We start from the raw sequence: 22251 nt of genomic DNA, 5'->3' as shown, positions 1-22251 counted from the left end.
TGTACCAATAAAACTGATTTGTTTAAAAAAGAATTAACACTAATCAAAACAACATAATTTCATTAAAGTAACTGAATTCCAGGAAGGTCAAATTATTTATTCCAGGGTCAATAATAACTCTCACATGTTCATCTTAGGGTTAGGGTTAGGGTTAGGGTTAGGGTTAGGGTTAGGGTTAGGGTTAGGGTTAGGGTTAGGCGTGAAGTTCTCCAACCCCCGCGCCCAAGAAAAGACTTGGAACAATTCATGGAAATTACTCAACTGATGAATAAAGCCAGTGTAAATTGCCTGTCAAGGTTTTTTACTCTACTATTTTTATTAGAACTTAAAAATTTGGACCCTTTACAGAGGAAAAGATGGTGATCTGATATTAATTACTATTCAAATGGCCTATTTCAAAGCCAGAAGAAAAAAATTAATTACATTTAATTTATTCAATCAAATAGGAACAAAGTATTTTAGCAGTCCCTAAGAAATCATTTCTACCAGGCTGGTACAATTACTTAATACTATCTTCAAACTATAGTTTACCTAATTTCAGCAGCCACTTGATATGGTGTTGTTTTCCAAACTTCCCCTTCAACTGTTTTCCCATCGGCCAATCTTACTGTGATCACACTGCTTGCAGTGGGCCTTTTCTCATAAACGTCAAGTAAACGCTGATGGTCTCGCTTCAGTATTTCAAAAAGCTTCAGTCTTTCCTTTATGAAATCTGGTTGCTTTTCCACCTGAAAGTGATTAGGCCACAGTAATGTTCCCATTCACACCCGCGTTCTTCCAGCTGCTCATCCCACACCCGCCCGCCTGACCCGCTGTCCCAGCACAGGCCAGGCCATCTCCATCGCTCGCGTCTGACCTCCACAGGACTGCGCCGCTCTTCTGCTTCCTCCTTAGCTCTGCGGGCCGGCTCAGAGCCACACGTCCCAACTACACCCCACTGGCACGGCCTTTCCCCAACGGGGACAGCATGTGTGCAGTCACAGTACATGCTTGTTTGTGTACGTGTAGAGCTGTCCTTCGTTCTCTGGTTTCTCCTGCATTTACCAAAGTTCTCAACCAGACTGATCTCTTGGTTCCTGTTGTGATGCTGACGCTCAGGAAATAGTATCTGGTTGTTTCAATGACTTAGATAAAACAGCAAATTAGCTAATTTCTTTAAAAAAAAGAAGGTCTTGGATGTCTCAGATAGACTAAGGAACTTCAAATACAGCTGTGTGGCTAGCTCATCTCCAAGACATCTCAAATCGAAGCTTTGTAAAGTTTTAAACACACTGCTGTGGCCCACATAGTAATGTAATTGTTAGTTACATTTTTATTAAATGTAATTAACATCTTAATAAAAATAAAGGGAGTGTTTTACCTGATGCTTGTAGCAGTGACTCACCTCACTGTCAGGCTCACTTTCCTTCTTTTTCTGAACATCTGTTTCTTGGCCTACATTAGAAGGAAGCTGAGAGAGAAAGGTAAATTACAAACAATTCTTGCCAGTGACAAGGCGAACACCACATCTGAAACTGGAGGTGGGAGGGGATGCAGCAGCTCCCCTCCACAGTCTCAGGGCCCTCCTGACCATCATACGCGCTCCTCACAGGGCAAGCTGTCTGGGCACTTCGCATTCTCGCCAAGTACCTGTCATACACTTTGCCCTTTACAGTTTCCCCTAAAGCATAAACAAGTCGTGCACTGGGAAATGGCTGTGCACCTGCCACCAGAGACTTTAAAAGCAGTCTTCAACGAAGGTGTTGCTAACGCGCCAGTTACCTTTAAAAAGAACTGGGAAAAACCTAACCTGAAACTTTTCTGATAAAGTCTTCTGGACTTACAAAGCTGTCACAGGAGAATAATTTGTCCTTTAATGACCTGGAATATTACAATACAGTATTAAAGATTACTGTTTTAAATATGCAGATTCCCTCTCAAGGTAGACTACCAAAACCAGTAAACAAAAAAAAAACCAAGCCACCTCCCCTGAATTGCTCAGAGCAGCCCTGAGGGGATGGGGGCTTAAATCAGTAGCTGCTGGCCTCCCTGCCCAAGAGGAGACAATGCAATTTAGACCAGGGGTTTAAAGCAGTCACCAACAAATGAAAATGCTATTTCTGCTACTGCACAAAATTGGTAGCAGGCAATTTAAATGGAAACAGCTGAGAAACTGCACAATCAGGCCACCTGCCGGCTGACAGGAATCCGGCGTCCCAGCGTCTAGGACACTCGGGGGTGCACCAGGCCGCAGCGGGGGCGCAGGCGGGCAGGGCGCGGGGGGCACACCCTGCATGGCTGCGGGTGGCGGGGCGGGCACACCCACCGGCCTGTGGGTGGGACAGGGTGGGTGGGATGGGCACACCTCATGGGTACTGGACAGTGGGACGGGTGGAGCCGGCCGTCCTGCGGTTGACAGTGGACAGGCCGCACCCCCTCCTGCCGTGGACAGAGACCGAGGCCAGGCCGGCCCCGCACCCCTCCTGCGGGGGACCGAGGACGCCCCCCCCTTCCTGCCGTGCGCCTCCGGGGCCCTGCAGGGCGCCCCCCGCCGTCCTCCCAGCTAAGGAAGCCCCGCGGAACCTGCGGGCTCGGCTCCTCGGCGAGGCCCCGCCTCAGGCTGTGCAGGCGGCGGCGCAGGTCGCGGTTCTCCGCCCGCAGCTGCGCCAGCCCCCGCGGAAGGCCCGGCCCCTCGGCCCCGGGCGGCTCGGGCGCGCCCAGCTGCTCGTCCCGCAGACGCTGGACCTCCGCCCACAGCCGGCGGACGTCCTCCTCCTGCCGCTCCAGGCGCGAGGCCACGGCCTGCGCGACGGCCCCGGCCGCCATGGTGCCGCCTCCCGCGGGGCAGGAGCGGGGAGCGCGCGGAGGGGCGGGGAGCGCGGGGAGGGGCGGGGAGGGGCGGGCCTGCGGGGGCGGGCCTCGGCAGAGGGAGGGCGGAGCCTGAGCGGGGCGGGGCTAAGGCCAGCCTCGGCCGTGAGGGGCGGGGAAGGGGCGGGGCTGGAAGCCTGCGCTGCGCGGAGGAGGCCTGGTGGAACGAGGGGGCGGGGTCTGAGCGGGGCGGGGCTAAGGCCAGCCTCGGCCGTGAGGGGCGGGGAAGGGGCGGGGCTGGAAGCCTGCGCTGCGCGGAGGAGGCCTGGTGGAACGAGGGGGCGGGATCTGAGCGGGGCGGGGCTAAGGCCAGCCTTGGCCGTGAGGGGCGGGGAAGGGGCGGGGCTGGAAGCCTGCGCTGCGCGGAGGCGGCCTGGTGGAACGAGGGGGCGGGGTCTGAGCGGGGCGGGGCTAAGGCCAGCCTCGGCCGTGAGGGGCGGGGAAGGGGCGGGGCTGGAAGCCTGCGCTGCGCGGAGGAGGCCTGGTGGAACGAGGGGGCGGGATCTGAGCGGGGCGGGGCTAAGGCCAGCCTTGGCCGTGAGGGGCGGGGAAGGGGCGGGGCTGGAAGCCTGCGCTGCGCGGAGGCGGCCTGGTGGAACGAGGGGGCGGGGTCTGAGCGGGGCGGGGCTAAGGCCAGCCTCGGCCGTGAGGGGCGGGGAAGGGGCGGGGCTGGAAGCCTGCGCTGCGCGGAGGAGGCCTGGTGGAACGAGGGGGCGGGGTCGGGGCGGGGCTTGGGGAGTGGGGCGGGGCCTGCGCTGGCGGGGCGGGCCTCGGTGACGTGGGGGACCGGGCAGGCCCCTGGCCCGTGGTGCGTGGTCTCGGAAGGCCCCGCCGCGGCCCCGCGTGGCTGCTCCACCTGCGGGTGTCGAAGCCGGCCTCTTCGCTTCGCGCTCGCTGGGTCGCTGCCCCAGGCTGGACACCCACGCGTCCCTCAGCCGCGAGGAGACGCTCCGCGTGGGGGAAACAGTCCGATTTTTATGACATTCTCAGGTTTAGGATGTGCAAGGGGTTCCAGGCTCTTCCCAGAGAGCAGCTCGTTTATCCCAGCGCGCGCCATGAGTCTGTCTCCGTTGTATGGCCTGGAAGCTAGTGCAGGGCGAGACCCCAAGGCCAAGCCTGACAACGCCAGGCTCAAGCCCGGTGAGCCCAGACCACGGGCTGGCTCAGTGACCCCAGACCACGGGCAGGCTCAGTGACCCCAGACCACGGACAGGCTCAGTGACCCCAGACACGGGCAGGCTCAGTGACCCCAGACCACAGACAGGCTCAGTGACCCCAGACCACGGGCAGGCTCAGTGAGCCCAGACCACGGGCTGGCCAGGTGAGCCCAGACCACGGGCAGGCTCAGTGAGCCCAGACCACGGGCTGGCCAGGTGAGCCCGCGTGTGCTGGAGGCAGGTAACGAAAGCTGCAGGAGTCCCAGCAGCCGCTGTGGCTGGAGAGGAGCCATTGCTCGCAGCAGAAGGCGGGGGCAGAGCGGTGGACAGCACCACCAGAGCCGGCCTGGAGGTCGGGGTGCTGCCCACTGGCGCCCCTCCGGGTGTGCCTGGGAGTCGCTTGGGCCGCGCCCCCGCCCCCCAGCGCGGCCTCTGCTGCTCCGGTTTGAGCCCGGCAGCCTTCTCAAGTCATCCCTCCTTCTGCCCCCCCCCCCCCCCCCAGATTTCCTCCAGGCTCTTTGCGGTTGTCTCTCCTGGGCCTCCATTCCTAGTCCCCAGGCAAACCACGGATCTTTCTGTCACTGTCACTTGGTTTGCATTTTCTAGAATGCTCTATAACTGCAAACTCATACAGTTCATCCTCCTTTTGTCTGGCTTCTTTCAAGCAGCGTAATTTTGAGGTTTATCCGTGCTGTTGACCCAGTCCTCACTGGAACAGTCACTCTAGATACAGAGCTGCCTTCCCTACCCGTGCCCGCAGTGCTCCTCGAGGTAGAGAACGCCTGGGACACACCGTGAGCTTGCGTGCAGCGTAGCTTCTGACCAGCAAACCCACGTTCTCACCCAGCGAAGTGAGGCATGTTCAGGCTCTGGAATTCACTGTCTTACCGTTTCCCCATCATCTAGGAATGAAAGAATGGCCTTTTTTTCCTTTCATATTGTGATTTCATTGTTTGTTTTGAAGATCAGCACACAGACACCACAAATAATTTGTACACCATTCTTAACGTATGAACTGAAAATCCAAAAAGTCATGTAGTTGTCATTCTTTTCTAAAGATATTCGACTCAGCTACTTTCCAGCTTACAATTTGGAGGCAAGTTTCCCTTAAGAGGATATCAAGCACCAGTATCTTCAAATGTTAATAAGCTGTTACATCATAAGTCCCATTAATTTGCAATTCGATCTCATACACACTAATACTCAAATTTCCAATCTTTTACAGCACACGACAGAGTTATTGGGGAAACTGCCCTACCACAACCAAGGATGTTACAGAATACACACAATTCTGGCAGGACAGCCAAGATCCAGGAGCAGTTTTCCTTAGGAAACAATTCTTCTAAATAAAAACATGGCAATAGAAATCATTTTAAATGATCAAGTCATATTAAATGCATGACTGTGACTCAAAAGTGCAATTTGTTATGTGTTGTGTTGTAGGAGATGAAACACACGCACACCCTATAGAATGTCATGTTAACATCCAAGACAGTCAATGCCCCTGTATTAGTCAGCCAAAGGGGCGCTGGCACAAAGCAGCAGAAGCCTACTGGCTTTTTTAAAGGGTATTTACTTGGGGTAGGAGCTTACAGATACCAGGCCATGAAGCATAAGTTACTTCCCTCACCAAAGTCTACATTTTCACGCATTGGAGCAAGATGGCTGCCAACATCTGCCAGGGGTCAGGCTTCCTGGGTTCCTCCTTTCCATGGTCTTGCTTCTCTCCAAGCTCAGGGTTCCTCTCTTCCCAGGGCTTGTTTCTATTTCCTCTGTGAGCTTACTTCCTGGGGCTCCAGCTTAAGACTTCAGCATCAAACTCCAACATCAAAACTGCAATGTGAAAAACTTCCAGCATCGAAAAGCTCTAACTCTGTCCTTTGCCATGCCTTTTATCTTTGAGTTCCACCCACCAAGGGGCAGAGACTCAACACCCTACTGACATGGCCCAATCAAAGCCCTTATCATAATTTAATCATGCCTAGGTACAGACCAATTTACAAACATAATCCAATATCTATTTTCGGAATTCATAACTATATCAATGTGCTACACTCTGAATTCCAAAAAGACATTACAATATTAAAAACAAACCTTTAATTAATAACAATGCAAGTACTAAATCACATCACAATCAATTTGAAGAAATACAATTTGTGTTGGGGCAAAGTCCTGCCTAGATGTAAACCTCTGAAATTACAAAACAATTTATCTCCTTCCAATACACAAATGGACAGAAAAAGGGTAAATGTTTTCATTACAATAAGGAGAAATTGGGAAGGAAACATGAGTCACGGGTTCTCTAGAGTTCAGTAAACATGTAGGGCATCCTCCATTCAATTTCAAAGTCTGAGAGTCGTTCGTAAGAAGATGGTTTCTTCTCCCTGGTGCCTTATGGGAACCCACCCTTTCCACAGGCTTGCCCAATAGCCATTTTCTTGTTTCCACCCTCATCAAGCATCTGGGTTCAACCAAGCTCCAGACCTCACCCTCTATGAAGAGCATTGAGGTGATTACCACACTTTCCCCAATCTTTGAGTTAGAGACTTACCCCGCCTAGAACAGTGTGCTGAAGACAACATTCCCCCTAACTTTGGCATACAGGCTCAACCCTCTCAGAGCAATGAGCTGACCACCTGGCCTTCCCTAATCCATGGGGACAGGTCCCCCCCTCTCAGACCTGTGGGGTGCTGACCTTAACCTCCCTAATCCTTGGGGAATGTGCTCCACCCTCTCTGTACCCTGGGGCAGCAAAACTCTCCCAGAACATTGGGTGGGAACATCCACACTCTTCAACTGCTGGTGCAAATTCACCCTCTCTGTACACAGGGGTGGGGTTCCTCTCTTGGCCCAAGGTGATGTCTTAATTCCAGATCTCAGCTTCCATAGTTTTCCTCTTAAAGCTCTTTCTCCTTCAATCTCTCCTTTCCATGTTCCTTTTAGTCCAAGCTGGCAGTGTTTTTGTTCATACAGCTCTCTCAAAAGCCTTGTTGGTTTATCATGCAGGAAGCAGGGTTCCAAGCCATCAGACATTAAGACTTTCCAAAAGTCTTTCCTAGATAACTGCATCTTCAATCTTGATTTACAGGTTCCAAGTTTAGTTAAGTAAGTTCTCAAATGGGACACTATCATCTGTGAGCTTCATTTCCAGAGGCTTAGAATTTCCAGAATCAGTTTCTGTTTTATTTGTGCCCAACAGTTCAGTCCTCAGCTTCTCTCTTCCATCTAGCATTTTGCTATAAGGGACACGGAGAAGCCAAGCCACATTCTTCACGTTTACTTTGGAAAATTTTTCAGCTAAAGGCCCAGGCTTGCCATTTTCAAATTCTGCCTTCCATAAAACACCAGGAGCTAATCTTGCTAAGTTCTCTGCAACTTTAAAACATGAATCACTTTTCCTCCAATTTCCAATCATAGTTTCATCATTTACTTCTAAGGCATCATAAAAAGTCTCTTTAGCATCCATATTGGTATCAACAGTCTCTTCAAAGTGATCTAGGCCTCTTCCATCAAGCATTTCACAATTCATTAAAAAAATACCCCATTTTTAAAATAATTCCAGCATCTTGCTAGTTGCAAAAGTACTACCCCACTCCTGGTTTCAAATTCTGTATTAGTCAGCCAAAGGAGTGCTGATGCAAAATAACAGAAGTCTGTTGGCTTTTATAAAGGGTATTTATTTGGGGTAGGAGCTTACAGATATAAGGCCATAAAGCATAAGTTACTTCCCTCGCTAAAGTCTATTTTCATGTGTTGAAGCAAGATGGCTGCCAACGTCTATGGGAAGGTTCAGGCTTCCTGGGTTCCTCTCTTCCAAGGGCTTACTTCTCTTTCCTCTGTGTGCTTACTTCCCAGGGCTCTAGCTTAAGACTTCAGCATCAAACTCCAACATCAAAAGCTTCCAGCATCAAAAAACTTCAACTCTGTCCTTTGCTATGCCTTTTATCTTTGAGTCCCCACCCATCAAGGGACAGGGACTCAATGCCTTACTGATGTGGCCCAATCAAAGCCCTTATCATAATTTAATCATGCCTAGGTACAGACCAATTTACAAACAAAATCTAATATCTATTTTTAGAATTCTTAACTATATCAAACTGCTGCACCTCCCATAATTCAATACCTACTAATTTTCTGGTGGAACTAAAAAATAAACAACCAACAAATTACTTCACCTCCCCCACCCTGCAAAAAAAAAAAAAATCTCCTCCTGAAAAATGTTTCAAGAGCTACTAAAAAACTTGCATTTACAAAATGGTTGATAAACATATTCCTCTGGATTGTAGAAGAAGGGAGATATAGAAGGACCACACTCTTAATCAGACTTGGCTTCTTTCTCTCCTGCTTTGTCAAGGGCTGGCTTCATTTTTAGTTTTAGTTTAGTTTTCTGCAGGTAAATCTTCTATAGTTTTTTTGGCTAACTACTTAGGCCTGTTTTCCTTCTGCTCCCCTTTTCCCTTTTTCTTGCTCTTTTTTTGGTCTGAAGATTTATCCTTTCCTCCTGCCCTTTTTTGCTTTGTTTCTGCTTTCACAAAAGCAAGTTTGGCTGTCCACCTCGGTGGTCTCCTCTGGGCTCCTCCTTCACTGCCCCTTCGGAGGAGCTGGACTTCCTCTCAGGCATCTTGGCCAGCCCCCGCTGGCCAAGAACCATCACCACACAGTCTGTTCCCCCAGCCACCAGGTAGAATGGCACTTTGAAGACTCTGTTGGGACGTCTTCAGGGCTGTGATACCTGCTCTAAAATCAGTGAGTAGCGTATGGTGTGGAGCCATAGCCGGGAGTCCCACGTCTGAGACTCAAGCAGTAGAAACTAAGTGGCTTCATTAGCACTTACCCCAAGTTATAGAACAGCAAGAGTTTCGCTTCTCATCCCTGTGACTACAGATTCTGCTGGTTTAGAGGTCTTTTGCTCTTGAGGGAGGAATACTTCCACCAGGGAACAAACCATGATAACATTAAACTGGACATGAGACTTGACCCCTTGTCCCTCTGAGCTCTTCTTGCCAGTGAAGGGGTTACTAGATTGGAAGATGGTATGTGTGGGATGTGGGAGGTCCCTGAGTCTTTTTAATATTCCCACGTCCGGTGAGCAGGATCAATGGAAAACTCCCACAACCTGATATTGCTAATGGCAGATATCTAGTGTCCCAGAACTTTGAAGAATAGAGATTTGCATCACCTCTGCTAGGCAAGGAATCACAAGATGCTTGCTGAAAGCAAAAGGAATATGAAATGGGGGTGGTGGAAAATACAGCCAGGACCATGGGACCAGTTCATGAAATGAGGATTTTAAAGATATATTTGTATATATATTAACCATTTTTTCTTTCCATTCCCCATTCCCTAGCATCTATCATGGCACAGTAATAGTAGTTATCTTTATATCTCCGTATTTAAATTACAGGATAGCTATCACAAAGACAGCATGACTCCACTAAAAGAGGTATAAAAATCACCAAAACATGGATGAATGGATGCTGTACCTCCTTTTGCAGAGAGGGTTATCATATTGCAGGTTGTGTATGGCACAATTGCATCATGTTGTGTGGGAACTCAAAAACCTTCTGTCTGGAGGCACAAAGACAGTTAAAATGGCAAGATATGTAGGATTTTCTAAGATGGAGGAAAACTAAAGATAAGAGTCAATGACAATCTTATTCTCTAATTCTCTATCAACTTCCATCCAAAAGCAAACAGGTCCCTGTCATCCACTACCAGCCAGAGTGCACAGATGGTCAGACCATTTCTAAAAATCCAATTTTTCAAGGTTGCCGCCACCAACAAGGAAGTAGGGCAACCACGCACTGAGCAGAAGCAAATTGAGCCTAGAACTTAATTCAGCACAGAAGAGCCAAAGGGCACAATCCCTGCCCAAAGAGACTCAACAGATAAGCAAATGGAAAGTGAGCAGATGCAGGCATCCAGGTTCAGGCTGCATATTGCTCTTGGCTCTGATGCAGGGACTCAGATGAGGAGAGCGCAGAGGAACCTCAAGAAATAATCTGCAGAATCAGAGGTCAAGGACACTTAATTTAATTAAAAACATACTAAATTTTACTCATATTGGGGGAAATTAATCAATAGATTAATTATGACCAAAAGCAGAATCACAGTTTGTAAAAGAAAGAGAAGAGAGAACAAAACCATATTGTCTTGAAAGAGTGGGGCTGGGTTTGTGTCCTTGGGCAGGTGAACGGCTAAGCTTATCATGGAGGACAGCTCTTCCCAAAGCTGACTAACACAACCGTGGTGGAAGGCAATTTCAATTTTCAATGGTTTTTTTTTTTTAAAGAGGCATTGTGATTTCAGATATGGGGAGTATGTTTTGGTTCATCTTCAGGTAATGACTACTGCAGCTCTTTTTAAAAAATTTATTTTATTTTTATTATGGTACATATATATTAACAAATTTTCCCATTTTAACCACTTTCAGTTATACAGTTCAGTAGTATTATTTATATTTGCAATGTTGTGCTACCATCACCACCATCTGTCACCAAAACTTTTCCATCCCCCAAATAGAAATGTTGTACCTGTTAACTATTAACTCTTTCCTCATCCCATAACCTCAGTTGACTTCCTATCTCCATGAATTTGCATATTCTAGTTATTTCATGTAAGTGAAATCATACAGTGTTTGTCCTTTTGTGTCTGGCTTACCTCAGCCAGATGATGGCTGATGTCTTCAAGATTCATCCATGCTGTAGCATGGACCAGAACTTCATTCCTTTTTATAGCTAAATTATATTCCATTGCATGTATATACTTTGTTTTCTTTATCCATTCATTGGTTGGTGGGCACTTGGGAGGCTTCCACCTTTTGGTTAGTGTGAATAATGCCACCATTAACAATGGTGTCCAAATACTGTTCAAGTCCTGCTTTCAGTACTTTTGGGTATATATTTAGAAGTGGGAATGCTGGATCATATGGTAATTCTATGTTTAACTTTTTGAGGAACCACCAAACTATATTCCACAGCACCAGAACCATCTTTCATTCCCATCAACAATGTATAAGGGTCCCTATTTCTCCATATCCTCACCAACACTTGTTTTTTAATTTTTTATTTTTTTAACAATAGCCATTCTAGTGCATGTGAAATGGTATCTTGTGGCTTTGGTTTATATTTCCCTAATGGCTAATGATGTTGAGTAACTTTTCATGTGCTTATTGGCCATTTTTATATTTTCTTTGGAGAAATGTGTATTCAAGTTCTTTGCCCATTTTAAAATTTTTTTTTGTTGTTAATTTGTAGGAGTTCTTTGTATATTCATATATATTATCAGATATATGATCTCCAAATATTTTTCCCTTTCTGTAGGCTGTCTTTTTGCTTTCTTGATAATGTCCTTTGATGTACAAAAGTTTTTAATTTTGATGAAGTCCAATTTATCTATTTTCCCTTTTGTCGTGTGTGTTTTTGTGTAAAACCCAAAAATCCATTATCTAACACGAGGTCCTAAAGTTATTTCCATATGTTTTCTTTTATGAATTTTATAGCTTTATTTCTTATATTTAGATCATTGACCCATTTTAAGTTCATTTTTGCATATGGAGTGAGGTAGGGGTCTATTTTCATTCTTTAGCTAGTGGATATCCAATTTTCAAAGCTCTTATGATGGAAATTTCAACTTAATTAAGCCAGAATTACATAACTTCTCTCCTTAGAATTTCTCAGATAAATTCAGAAAAATAATATCTTCAAAATTCTTGAGAAACCTTTAACCATGTTGTAGGCAAAGGCTTCCTGCTATAACTCAAAATCCAGGGACAAGGAAAGAAAGATTGATACACTTGATTACTTAAACATTTTTTAAAAACTTTCACATAGCAAAATCACTGTAAGCAAATCAAAAGTTAAATGACTAACTGGCACAAAATACTGTCATAGATAAAAGTTTAACCTTCCAATTTATAAAGAACTTTTAAAAATTGGGGGGAAAAAGACCAAAAATCCTATAGAAAAATGAGCAAAAGACATAATATCCAATTCACAAAAAGAGACACAAAATGGTCCTTAAACAAATGAAAAGATGTCCAATTTTTACCAATAATAGAGAAATTCAAAGTAAAACTATTCTGAGATACTCTTTCAACCTTCATATTGGAAAAATGTTAGTTTGACAATTTATCTGTTGGCAAGGCTGTGGAGAAACAGGCACCCATAAACATTGCTGGTGGGAAAACAAAATTGTATAACCCTTATGGAGGGAATTATGGTAATAAATGCTACCACTACACATTAATTTACCCTTTAACACAGCAACCTACTTCTAGGAATTCATCCTGAAGCTACATCACCAACAATACAAATATGCATATTCACAAAATTCATTGCAAGACTATCTGTAAGGGAAAATACTGGAAGCAGCCTGACTGTCCAAGCACAGGAATTGGTTTAATGAACCGTGGTACAGAAATACAATGCAGTACTGTGCAGCTGTTAAAAAAGAATCAGGAGAGTCTCTTTGAATCTCTCTTTTCTCTGAGAATCTCTAGAGTGATTTCTAGGAGATTTTATGAAATGAGAAAAGCACAGCTCAAAAGAGCATACCATTGATTCTCACTATTTGCTGTAGTTAAGTTCTATCAAGTCACTGCAAACATTAAATTAGTGAATACTTAGGTTCCTGTGAGCCTCTGGTTACATTTTCATCAACTGATCAAGAGGTGGCATTGTTTTATGTGTGTTTCTGTTTAAAGACACCTTATTTAATACATACAGTTGATTCATCGACATTTTTTTTTAAAGATTTATTTATTTATTTCTCTCCCCTTCCCCAACCCCCCCCCCCCCCCCCGCCCCGGTTGTCTGTTCTCTGTGTCTATTTGCTGAGTCTTCTTTGTCCACTTCTGTTGTTGTGAGCAGTATGGGAAACTGTGTTTCTTTTTGTTGCATCATCTTGTTGGGTCAGCTCTCCGTGTGTGCGGCACCATTTCTGGGCAGGCTGCGCTTTCTTTCGTGCTGTGCGCCTCTCCTTATGGGGCGCACTCCTTGCACGTGGGGCTCCCCTACACGGGGACACACACCCCTGCGTGGGGGGCACTCCTTGCGCACATCAGCACTACTCATAGGCCAGCTCCACACGGGTCAAGGAGGCCCGGGGTTTGAACTGTGGACCTCCCATGTGGTAGATGGACGCCCTAACCACTGGGCCAAGTCCGCTGCCCTGATTCATCACCATTGAACTCAAGGCCAACAGCACTAAAACATGCCTGAGCAGAGCTTATCCAACACACATATTTTCTCCGTGAAACCCATCACAGCCTTCTTGTGCCCAAGAACACTGGACAGCACCTCAGTACTATGCTTGGGGCCATTTTAAACAAAAATATCACTGAACGCCACAAAAAACTTACCTGTGGGTATGCATGTGCACATGTCTGTATACACATGCATGTCTGGATATGCATGTATGTGTATTTGCATGTATGTGTATTTCCTAGCTCTATAGGCTAAATGAGTCAAGAAGCGAAGACACAGGAGCGATGGCACACCTCGTGTCAAGGCACAAGGCCTTGGTCCCGAAGGCCGTTCCACACAGAAGGGACCAGAGCTCCTGGGAGAAAGGGCTGATTATGGGGCTGGGGCCTGGAGGCCCGCGGTGAGGCTGGGGAATTTCGTTATGCTGGAAAGCCAGGGAGTGCTCTCCCAGATGGTGAGGAGCTGTCACGAGCACACAGGGACCGGCTTGTCAGGGCGCTCACCTGCCAAGTCTTTTGAATGTCAAACATAGCTAAGTCCAGTTATGAATTATGGACCTTTGAAAAATATAGTAATTGATGAGTCCATATCAATAAAAGAAAAGCAAGTGGGAGAAAGGCAAGGGCCCTTGCTCACAGTTGAATGCCAAGAGCCAAATGGTGAAAGCAGAGATGACTGTAGAATTAAAAAATCATTTTGCAGCAAGCATGGTAGAGAGTGGATCAGTCAAGGATACTTACTAAATTGGGGGGATTTTTAAAAAGAATAGGATACTTGCATGGCCTTAAATTGTCTCCCTACAGACTATTTATTTGTTGCAAGGGAGAAAAAGAAATGTAATTATATGGCAGAGAAATCAGGCAACACCCTGACTGAGTGTTAAAATTACTATCACCTAAAGGAACAGATGTACTTGCAGGTGTGAGATCCTAAGGCAGCTATAATATTACCCATGCAGAATTCATACTGAAGTTGCACGGCCCAATCTAAACTCAAGGAAACATCAGACAAGCACAAAATGAGACACTTGATACTTTAATGAAAGGAGGGAAGCTGTATTCTTAAAAAATACTGAAGTCATAAAAGACGAAGTCTGTAGGAATGTTCCAGACTGAAAGAGACTGAAGAGTCATTGTAGCTGCATACAACACCTGACCCAGACTGGATCCTGGAGGCTGAAAGTGCTGTAGAGCACATCACCAGTTCTACTGATGAAATTGGAATCTGGATGGAGTAGTAGATTCTACTATTCCATTAATGTGAATTTACGATATGGGTAATTGTCTCAGAGCTACAGAAGAGAATATCTCCACTCTTAGTGAATATGCACTGAGATAATATAGGAACAAGGGGCATAAGGTGTGCAACTGATCTTCAAATGGTCCAGAAAAAAATTATGTAGAGAGAGTGAGAACAGATGCTAAAGCAAAGCAAAATGATCACAGCCTCAAAAGTGAGCTTCTTCAACTATCTACCAATTTCATATCCCTCCTGGGGCTAAAATCTTGAGCAGTGTGTGGAGGGAATTGACATTTGGGGATGAGTACAGCAGATAGAATAAAACACAAATTCCATATCGGGACCTTCCAGGTACGCAAGATGGGGGTTCCGATGGCCTCCCCGGGGATAGCCCGTGGTCCCCGGCCCCTGCCCAACTCCACGGAGCCCCCGGACGCTCACACACACTCCGCTCCCGCCTTGGGGGTTGCCCGGTCTGAGCTCTCTGGCCGGCTCACCTCCCGCCCTCTCTGCGCCCGGCTTCCTCTCTTCATGGAGGGTTGAGCTCACTCGCCCCTCTCCTCTAGTTCTCTCTCGGCATCTATTAGGCCATCCTTTGTAATATTGTCTTATGTACTTGTCTGCTCGACTTTTCCTCTCTCCTGGGTAGGAACGTTGTCTGTCTTAGTCACCGTTATTCTGTACCCAGCAGCCGGCACGAAGTGGGCCTCCAAAGAGGAACCATGGGCTAAGACGGCCCAGACACTGCGCACTCCCTCAGGACGGCACCTCCCGGACCGTTCACGGAGGCGCTGGTGGGACGTCTGCCTGGGTCCCAGCCCCTGTGTCTTTAAGTGCTTCCCAGCGTTGTCCAGCCTAGTCTCAGGTCTGTAGTCTCGGTAAGCTCAGGTGACAAAGTTATGTTCTCAAGGCCACACACGAGGTCCAAAGCAAAGCCAGGAATTCTTTTTTTTATGGTTACCATCAGACACACCCACCAAGGGAACTTTTCCTCTCTGAAAAGTAAATCTTCAACAAAGATGAAAGAGAAAAGAAGATCTAATTGTTCCTATGCACTGAATTGGCAAAAATATTACACTAACCACAGACTTTTTCATCACATTCCTAACTGGAAAAAAAGATAAGAAATGGTAACATCTGGGCTTCTTTAAATCCTTCTTCTTGGACTTGCACAAGGATTTTAGGGTGATCTCTAGAGCAGGGATTCTCAACTACCTTTGTTCCACGGACCCTTTGCCAGTCAGGTGAAAACCACGGACCCTTCCTAAGTCCACACTGTATTGTGCGTTACTTAATAAACGTATCACACCTGCATCAACACGTCCCCACAAGAATAATGTTTTTTGACTTTCAGCTCAAGCTCCCAGACGCCTTGTTAAGAGGCCCTGCTCTGGAGGGAAGGCACACACGGTGTACGTGGGACAAGGACTGCGATGCCCTAAGCCACTCTATTGGCAGGTGCAGAGGATGGGCCAGAAGCAACCGGAGAAGGATGGCCTCCACGGCCTGGGCAGGGGTCCTCAGAGGCTGGGGGCGGGGGGGCACATGCAGGCTGCGTGTGCGGGCTCCCCGGGAGGCAGCCCTGGGCAGAGCCAGCACCGACCCCTGCTGCCCTCGGGTTCATCAAGTGGACATCAGTGTGGATGGGAGCACAGCGTTGTTCTGATTTAGTCATTTAACCACATCATCACTTAGAAGTTTTCAAATCCATAACAGAAAAGAAACTATGCTATTAGGAAACACTTTTGGTTAGTTATACAAAATTCAATAAAGTAGGATTGAGTCTATTTATGACCTAAAATTCAAAATACAGTTTATAAAGTTGAAAACATATTTCGTGAGAGGTAGCAGGACTGAAGCCCGTTGCCGGCTTGGCGGTCTAGAGCGCGTCTGCAAAGCAGGGCCGAGTGCCAGACTTCGTGGGAAGTCCACGGAGGGGCAGAGCCTCCCCCCACGAGCTTCCAGGGGAATGGGATAGGGATGCGAGCACGACACACTGACACACTCGCGGTGGTGAATGAAAGCGCTCGGGCAGCACGCGGAGGAAAACGACCATGTGGGGCAAAAGGAAGAATCCAGCCGGGGCGGGCTTCAGTCAGGCCTCCTGCTCCTCTTTGGAAGCTGACAGCTGCAGGGAAACCCCTCAGGCCAAGGTCAGCAAGCGCTGACCCCAGGTCTAAACAGAGGCCCGGCTGCTCCCAGCAGATTTACGTATTGACTGACAGTCGGTGTGTGCACGCGGCCACGGCCGGAGGCGCAGCCCACGAGGCAGGACCTGCGCTCTGCGTCCACGATGCTTGGTGGAGGAGCCACGTCTTGGTTTTATCACTGTGAGGCAACCACCAGGGCAGAAAGTGAGAAGAGAACCAGTGGCTCTCTGAAATGCCGGTGCCTTATAGAGAGAAAATACCGAAGGAATTAAACGTGAGCCAGGTGCTGCCAGCTTGGTGTAGGAAGTTTCCTCCTCGAAGGAGTGCAAAGAGATCCTCTCTCAGGATCACTGCGGGAGGAGAGTGCAGTATTTCCTTCTGAGGCTTTGAAGGAGTGCAAAGAGATCCTCTCTCAGGATCACTGGGGAGGAGAGTGCAGTATTTCCTTCTGAGGCTTTCTGTGAAAGGCCCCAGGGCTGTCTGTGCTTTCTGCTCTCACCTGGAGGAATTCTGCCCTTACCTGCTCTCCTGCTTTTGTCTTTATTACCAAGGTAAGAACTAGTTTGCTGGGAAAACTAGTAAACTTGATGATGGTGGAATCAAAATCTCAGGCCCACCCCCCCGTCAACCCAGCACTGATTTTTTTTTTAAAAAATTAATATCCAAATGCTTCTCTTGAAAATTGCATAATACAAAACTAATTGTCTGTGATGCCAAATAAAATTTTACACAGAAAAGAAGCCCCTCCTGCAACTGGAGGGAGGTTTTCAGTTCTCTAACAGAAAGATTGGTACTTTTCTTGTTTTAATAGGAATTTTTAAGTGTAAATAGGTTGAGAAAACTGGACTCAAATTTCATTTTACGGGTGAAGGCACAAATATTATCATGTTTCCTCAAAATATTAGTTACCATCTAACCCAAAAGAAATGAAAACACATGTCTACATAAAAACCTGTGTACAAATGTACAGGGCAGAATATTCACAATGGCCAAAATGTAGAAACAACCTCAATGTCTGTCAATTTGTAAATGAATAAGCAAAATGTGGTATACAGTGGGCTATTATGTGGTCATAAACAGGAATGAAGTTCTGATACATGTGACAACATGGATGAACCTTGAAAACACTATGCTCAGTGAGATGAACTAGACACGTATTATACGCATTGTCCAGAACAAGCAAATCCACAGAGGCAGAAAGCAGACTGTTGGTTGCTAGAGGCTGGAGGAGAGGGGCTTCGGGGAACAGCTAACGGGTACAGGGCTTATTCTTGGAGCCATGGGAATGTTCTAGAATTAGGGATGATGATTGCTCCTGTCTGGAATATGCTAAAAACCACTGAACCGTTCGCTTTGAAAGGGTGAATCTTATTGCAAGCACATTATGTCTCAATAAAGGTGTCATTTTCTAAAGCATGATTTAGGATGGAATTCTTCTGAGACTTCTCCCAGCTCCAAAGAGAGCCCCATAATCGACAACTCCACTTAAATCTCCTTCCTCCTAAGGAGGGAGAAGATTCTTTGCTGCTAAGAGAGGTTTGGCTTGTTCAACGTAAGATAGGGATGAAGGGTGGGAGGGCGAGGCGAACATGGGCGAGGAAGGCTGTGTGGGAGGGGACAGAGGAGAGGGTTGGGGACGTGAGGAGGTTTTTGAGAGAGCTGTATGAACAAAATCACTGTCAGCCAGGAATAAATGGGACATGGAAAGGAGGGGTTGAAGGGGAAATGACTTCAAGAGGAAAACCATGGAAGCTGAGATCTGGAATTAAGATATCACCTTGGATCACAAGAGGAACCCCACCCCTGTGGACAGAGAGGGTGCGTTTGCCCCAGCAGTTGAAGAGGGTGGATGTCCCTGTCCAATGCTCTGGGAGAGTTTTGCTGCCCCAGGGTACAGAGAGGGTGGACCACATTCCCCAAGGATTAAAGCAGTTAAGGTCAGCACCCCAGAAGTCTGAGAGGGGTGGACCTGTACCCCAAAAGGTTAGGGATGGCCAGGTGGTCAACTTGTTGTTCTGAGTGGGTTGAGCCTGCATGCCAAAGGTTAGGGAGGGCCAGGTGGTCAACTCGTTGCTCTGAGAGGGTTAAGCTTGTATGCCAAATGTTAGGGAGGATGTTGTCTTCACATCACTGTACTGGGGGGCTAAGACTCCAACCAAAAGATTGTGTAAGGTGTGGCAATCACCCCAACAGTCTTGGAGAGAGAGGTCTGGAGCTTGGTCAACACCCAGATGCTTGATGGTGGTGGAACCAAGAAAATGGCCATTGGGTAAGCTGATGGAAAGGATGGGTTCCCTTAAGGCCCAAAGAAGAAGAAACCATCATCTTAAGAATGACTTTCAGACTGAAACTGAATGGAGGATGCGCTGCAGGTTTACTGAACTGTAGAGGACCCATGACTCATGTTTCCCTCACATTTTCTCCCTATTTAATGAAAATGTTTCTCCTTTGTCTGTCAATTTGTGTATGTTTTGTAAATTTCAGAGGTCTATCGCAGGCAGGACTTTGCCCCAAGACAAACTATTTCTTTAAATTACTTGTGATATGATTTAGTACTTGCATTGTTACTGATTTAAGGTTTTTTGAATATTGTAATGTCTTTTTGGAATTCAGAGGGCGGAGTGTAGTGGTTTGATATGGTATGAGTTCCAAAAATAGATATTGGATTATGTTTGTAATCTGGTCTATTACTGGGCATGATTGAGCTATGACTGGGGCTTTGATTGGGCCAAATCGTTAGGGCATTGAGTCCACCTCTTGGTGGATGGGGACTCAGAGATAAAAAGCACGGCAAAGGACAGAGCTGGAGCTTTTGAAGCAAGGGTTTTAGATGTTGGCATTTGATGCTGAAGCCTTAAGCTGGAGACCCGGGAAGTCAGCGCATAGAGGAAAGAGAAGCCAACCTGAGGAAAAGATGAACCCTGAGCCCAGGAAGAAGTAAGCCCTGGGAAGGAAGGAAACTTGAACCCAAAGAGAAGCAAGACCCTGGAAGAGAGGAGCCCAGGAAGCCTGAACCCTCGCAGATGTCGGCAGCCATCTTGCTCCAACACATGGAAATAGACTTTGGTGAGGGAAGTAACTTATGCTTTATGGCCTGATACCTGTAAGGTCCTATCTGAAGCAAATACCTTTTATAAAAACCAACCAGATTCTGGTTTTTGCCACTGCACCCCTTTGGCTGACCAATACAGACCCCAACTTTTTTTGGGGAACACGATCAACCCACCAATTGCTTTGTGATTTTTCTCTCTTCATTTCACAAGAGGATAAAGTGGAGAGCTAAAACTGGGCCCAGCAGACATTTGTTTTTCCTCCTTTTTCTGTTCATTCAGCTGTCAAAAAGGACACCACTTGCTCACAGGACCGTACGCTGAGGATGAAAAAAAACAGAGTAGATAATAAATCGGAGAGGCTTCCGCACCTGCCCACACATGTGTTGAGAATTCACCAAGGCAACAGTATCCAGGACCTGGTGATCCGCCAATCCAAAGCCATCAGGGACGGAGGCCCCAACAGCCAGGTGGCCACATGCAGGGAGAGGCGGCCGCAGGAAGAGAGAAAATCGGCCCGAGTGTTTTCCACATCTTGAAATCCCTGGGACTCTAGTTTAATACTATGTCAGGTTTTGGAGATATTCCGTGGATACTTAAAATGCATGTGTACTTTCTGCTTGGCTCGGTATATATTACTGTTGAATCAAGCTTATGATTTCAATATTTTAAACCACCATGTCATTATTTATTTTTCTGTATTTAATTAGTCGCTTCTGAGAAACATGCTGAATTCTTGTGTTATGCTTTGTCAATCCATTTTTTAAATGTATTGTGATAATACATTGTTCTGGCAAAACGATTCATTGCTACTATATTGTGTAGGTAGTTTTTATCATCTGTGTAAAATGTCTCTTTTTCCTACTTTAATACTTTTGACTTTGAATTCTGTTCTTCTGATTACACTACTTCTCTTCTTTGTTTTTATATACATCTGATCATCTTTGTCATCCCTTTATTTTTCTATCTTGCCACATCATTTTATTTAAGAATACCTTTGTAAATGGAATGTGGTTGCATATTTATTTTAACATATCTGATGGTAAATTAATAATGATAGAAAAATAACCGTATTAGTTCCCTGGCTGCTAAGACAAACACACACGGTGAGTTGGCTCGACAACAGGGATTTACTGGCTCATGGCTTCAGAGCTAGGAGGCTGGCTACAGCCGACTTTGGGACCCCTTGGCTATTCCGTCACATAGCAATGTACATGGTGGCATCTCCTCCTTTCTTCTCTGGGTTCCGTTGCCTTCTGGCTACTCCCAGGGCTTTCTCTCCATGGCCTGCTCTAGACCGTAAGACCCTCCTGAGTCAGCTAGACCACACTTTAACAGAAGTAACCTCTCCAAAAGGTTCTGTATAGTGGGCTCACACACAGAGGAATGGGGCGAGACATGTTTTTTGGGGTACACACACAGAGGAATGGGGCAAGACATGTTTTTTGGCTCCAAGCCATGGCAGGAACTAAGCAGCATTAAGTGCGTCTGTGTCCAGGCACCCTTTACCACCATTCTGTATGATATTCAAATGCACCCTACGGGGTAGTCTCATGGTCGCTCCCTTTATAACTGAAGAAAGAGGATTTGAGTGGTCGCATAACCTACCGAAGATTGAGAGCTTATGAAGGACAGGTTTTGTTCCTGATGTTTTTTTTTTGCACTGCACTCTGGGAGAATTCTTGTTCATTCTTTCAGCTCTCTGACTAGATCTTCAGCCAGGCCTGTATTTTATGAAACTTACCTACTTTGTTTTTTATTTAAGAACTTGTAATTTTCAAGAACTGGTTTTACTTCTGACATGGCAACCTGTTGTTTTTTAGCAAGACGTGATGGTTGGTGGCTTTATGGACCCCAGAAAAGAATGTTCTTGGATGTAACCATTCCTGTGGATGCAGACCTGTTACAGGTAGGAGCTTCTGATTAGGATACTTCAGTTAAGGCGTCGCCCGGTTGGGTCTTAATTCTCTTACTGGAATCCTTTAGAAAGCAGTGAATACAGAGAAAAAAAGAAAGCCACAGAAACAAGAAGCTGAAAGCCAGGGAAGCTGGAGGAGAGGGGAGAGCCCAGCAGACGCCACCACGTGCCTCGCATGGTCTGCTGGTCGTGGAGGAGAAAGCATTTCCTAATGATGCCTTGACGGGCATTTTCACGGCCTCACTACTCTAACTTTGTAAGTTAATAAAACCCCATTGTAAAAGCCAGCCCGTTTCTGGCATTTTGCTTTTGGCAGTCCAGGAGATTATAACAACACGAGTCTGGATTTTAGGCTGGGAGGTAGTTTCTCGTACATAGATCCTCCCTGAACCTCCCGGTAGCTGCCTACTCAGAAGTGACCTTTTTCTCCTGCCCAATATCCACTCTGGGTACCATCTCTACCACAGTTTCTTCTTTTATTTGGAATTGATGCCAGGAGGTTTATCCTGGAGACAAACACTAGATATGTCTAGCATACAGCTGGACACATCTACAAGGCAGGCAGTTGCTAGCTTTGCCTCGTAGATTTCGAGCCAACCTGATTTCACCCGTGTTACGCCTTTGACAATTTTTAATCTCTTCTGATCTTTTAAAACCATTCCTGTCAGATTCCCAAGGCTGTTA

The 22251-nt window shown here is 46.5% G+C and overlaps 1 protein-coding gene across 7 annotated transcripts in view; it reads right to left on the bottom strand.

Annotated features, from left to right (window-relative positions):
* TARS3 (threonyl-tRNA synthetase 3) overlaps positions 1–2825 on the bottom strand; it is an 85761-nt gene extending 82936 nt beyond the window's left edge. For all 7 annotated transcript variants that reach the window (XR_009185286.2, XR_011648514.1, XR_011648513.1 and 4 more), the window contains exons 1-3: positions 2563–2825; positions 1385–1450; positions 532–728 (exon numbers count right to left, since the gene is read on the bottom strand). Coding sequence is in view for 4 of the 7 variants with exons in the window: in XM_012519424.4 (XP_012374878.2) it covers positions 532–728; positions 1385–1450; positions 2563–2805 (506 nt within the window). In the remaining 3 variants the exon portion in view is untranslated. The remainder of the gene's footprint in view (positions 1–531; positions 729–1384; positions 1451–2562) is intronic.
* Between the last annotated feature and the right edge of the window lie 19426 nt (positions 2826–22251).

Source organism: Dasypus novemcinctus, chromosome 3 (assembly GCF_030445035.2).
Source record: "Dasypus novemcinctus isolate mDasNov1 chromosome 3, mDasNov1.1.hap2, whole genome shotgun sequence".
Classification (NCBI taxonomy): Eukaryota; Metazoa; Chordata; class Mammalia; order Cingulata; family Dasypodidae; genus Dasypus; species Dasypus novemcinctus.
This window is presented reverse-complemented; position numbering and strand designations above follow the sequence as displayed.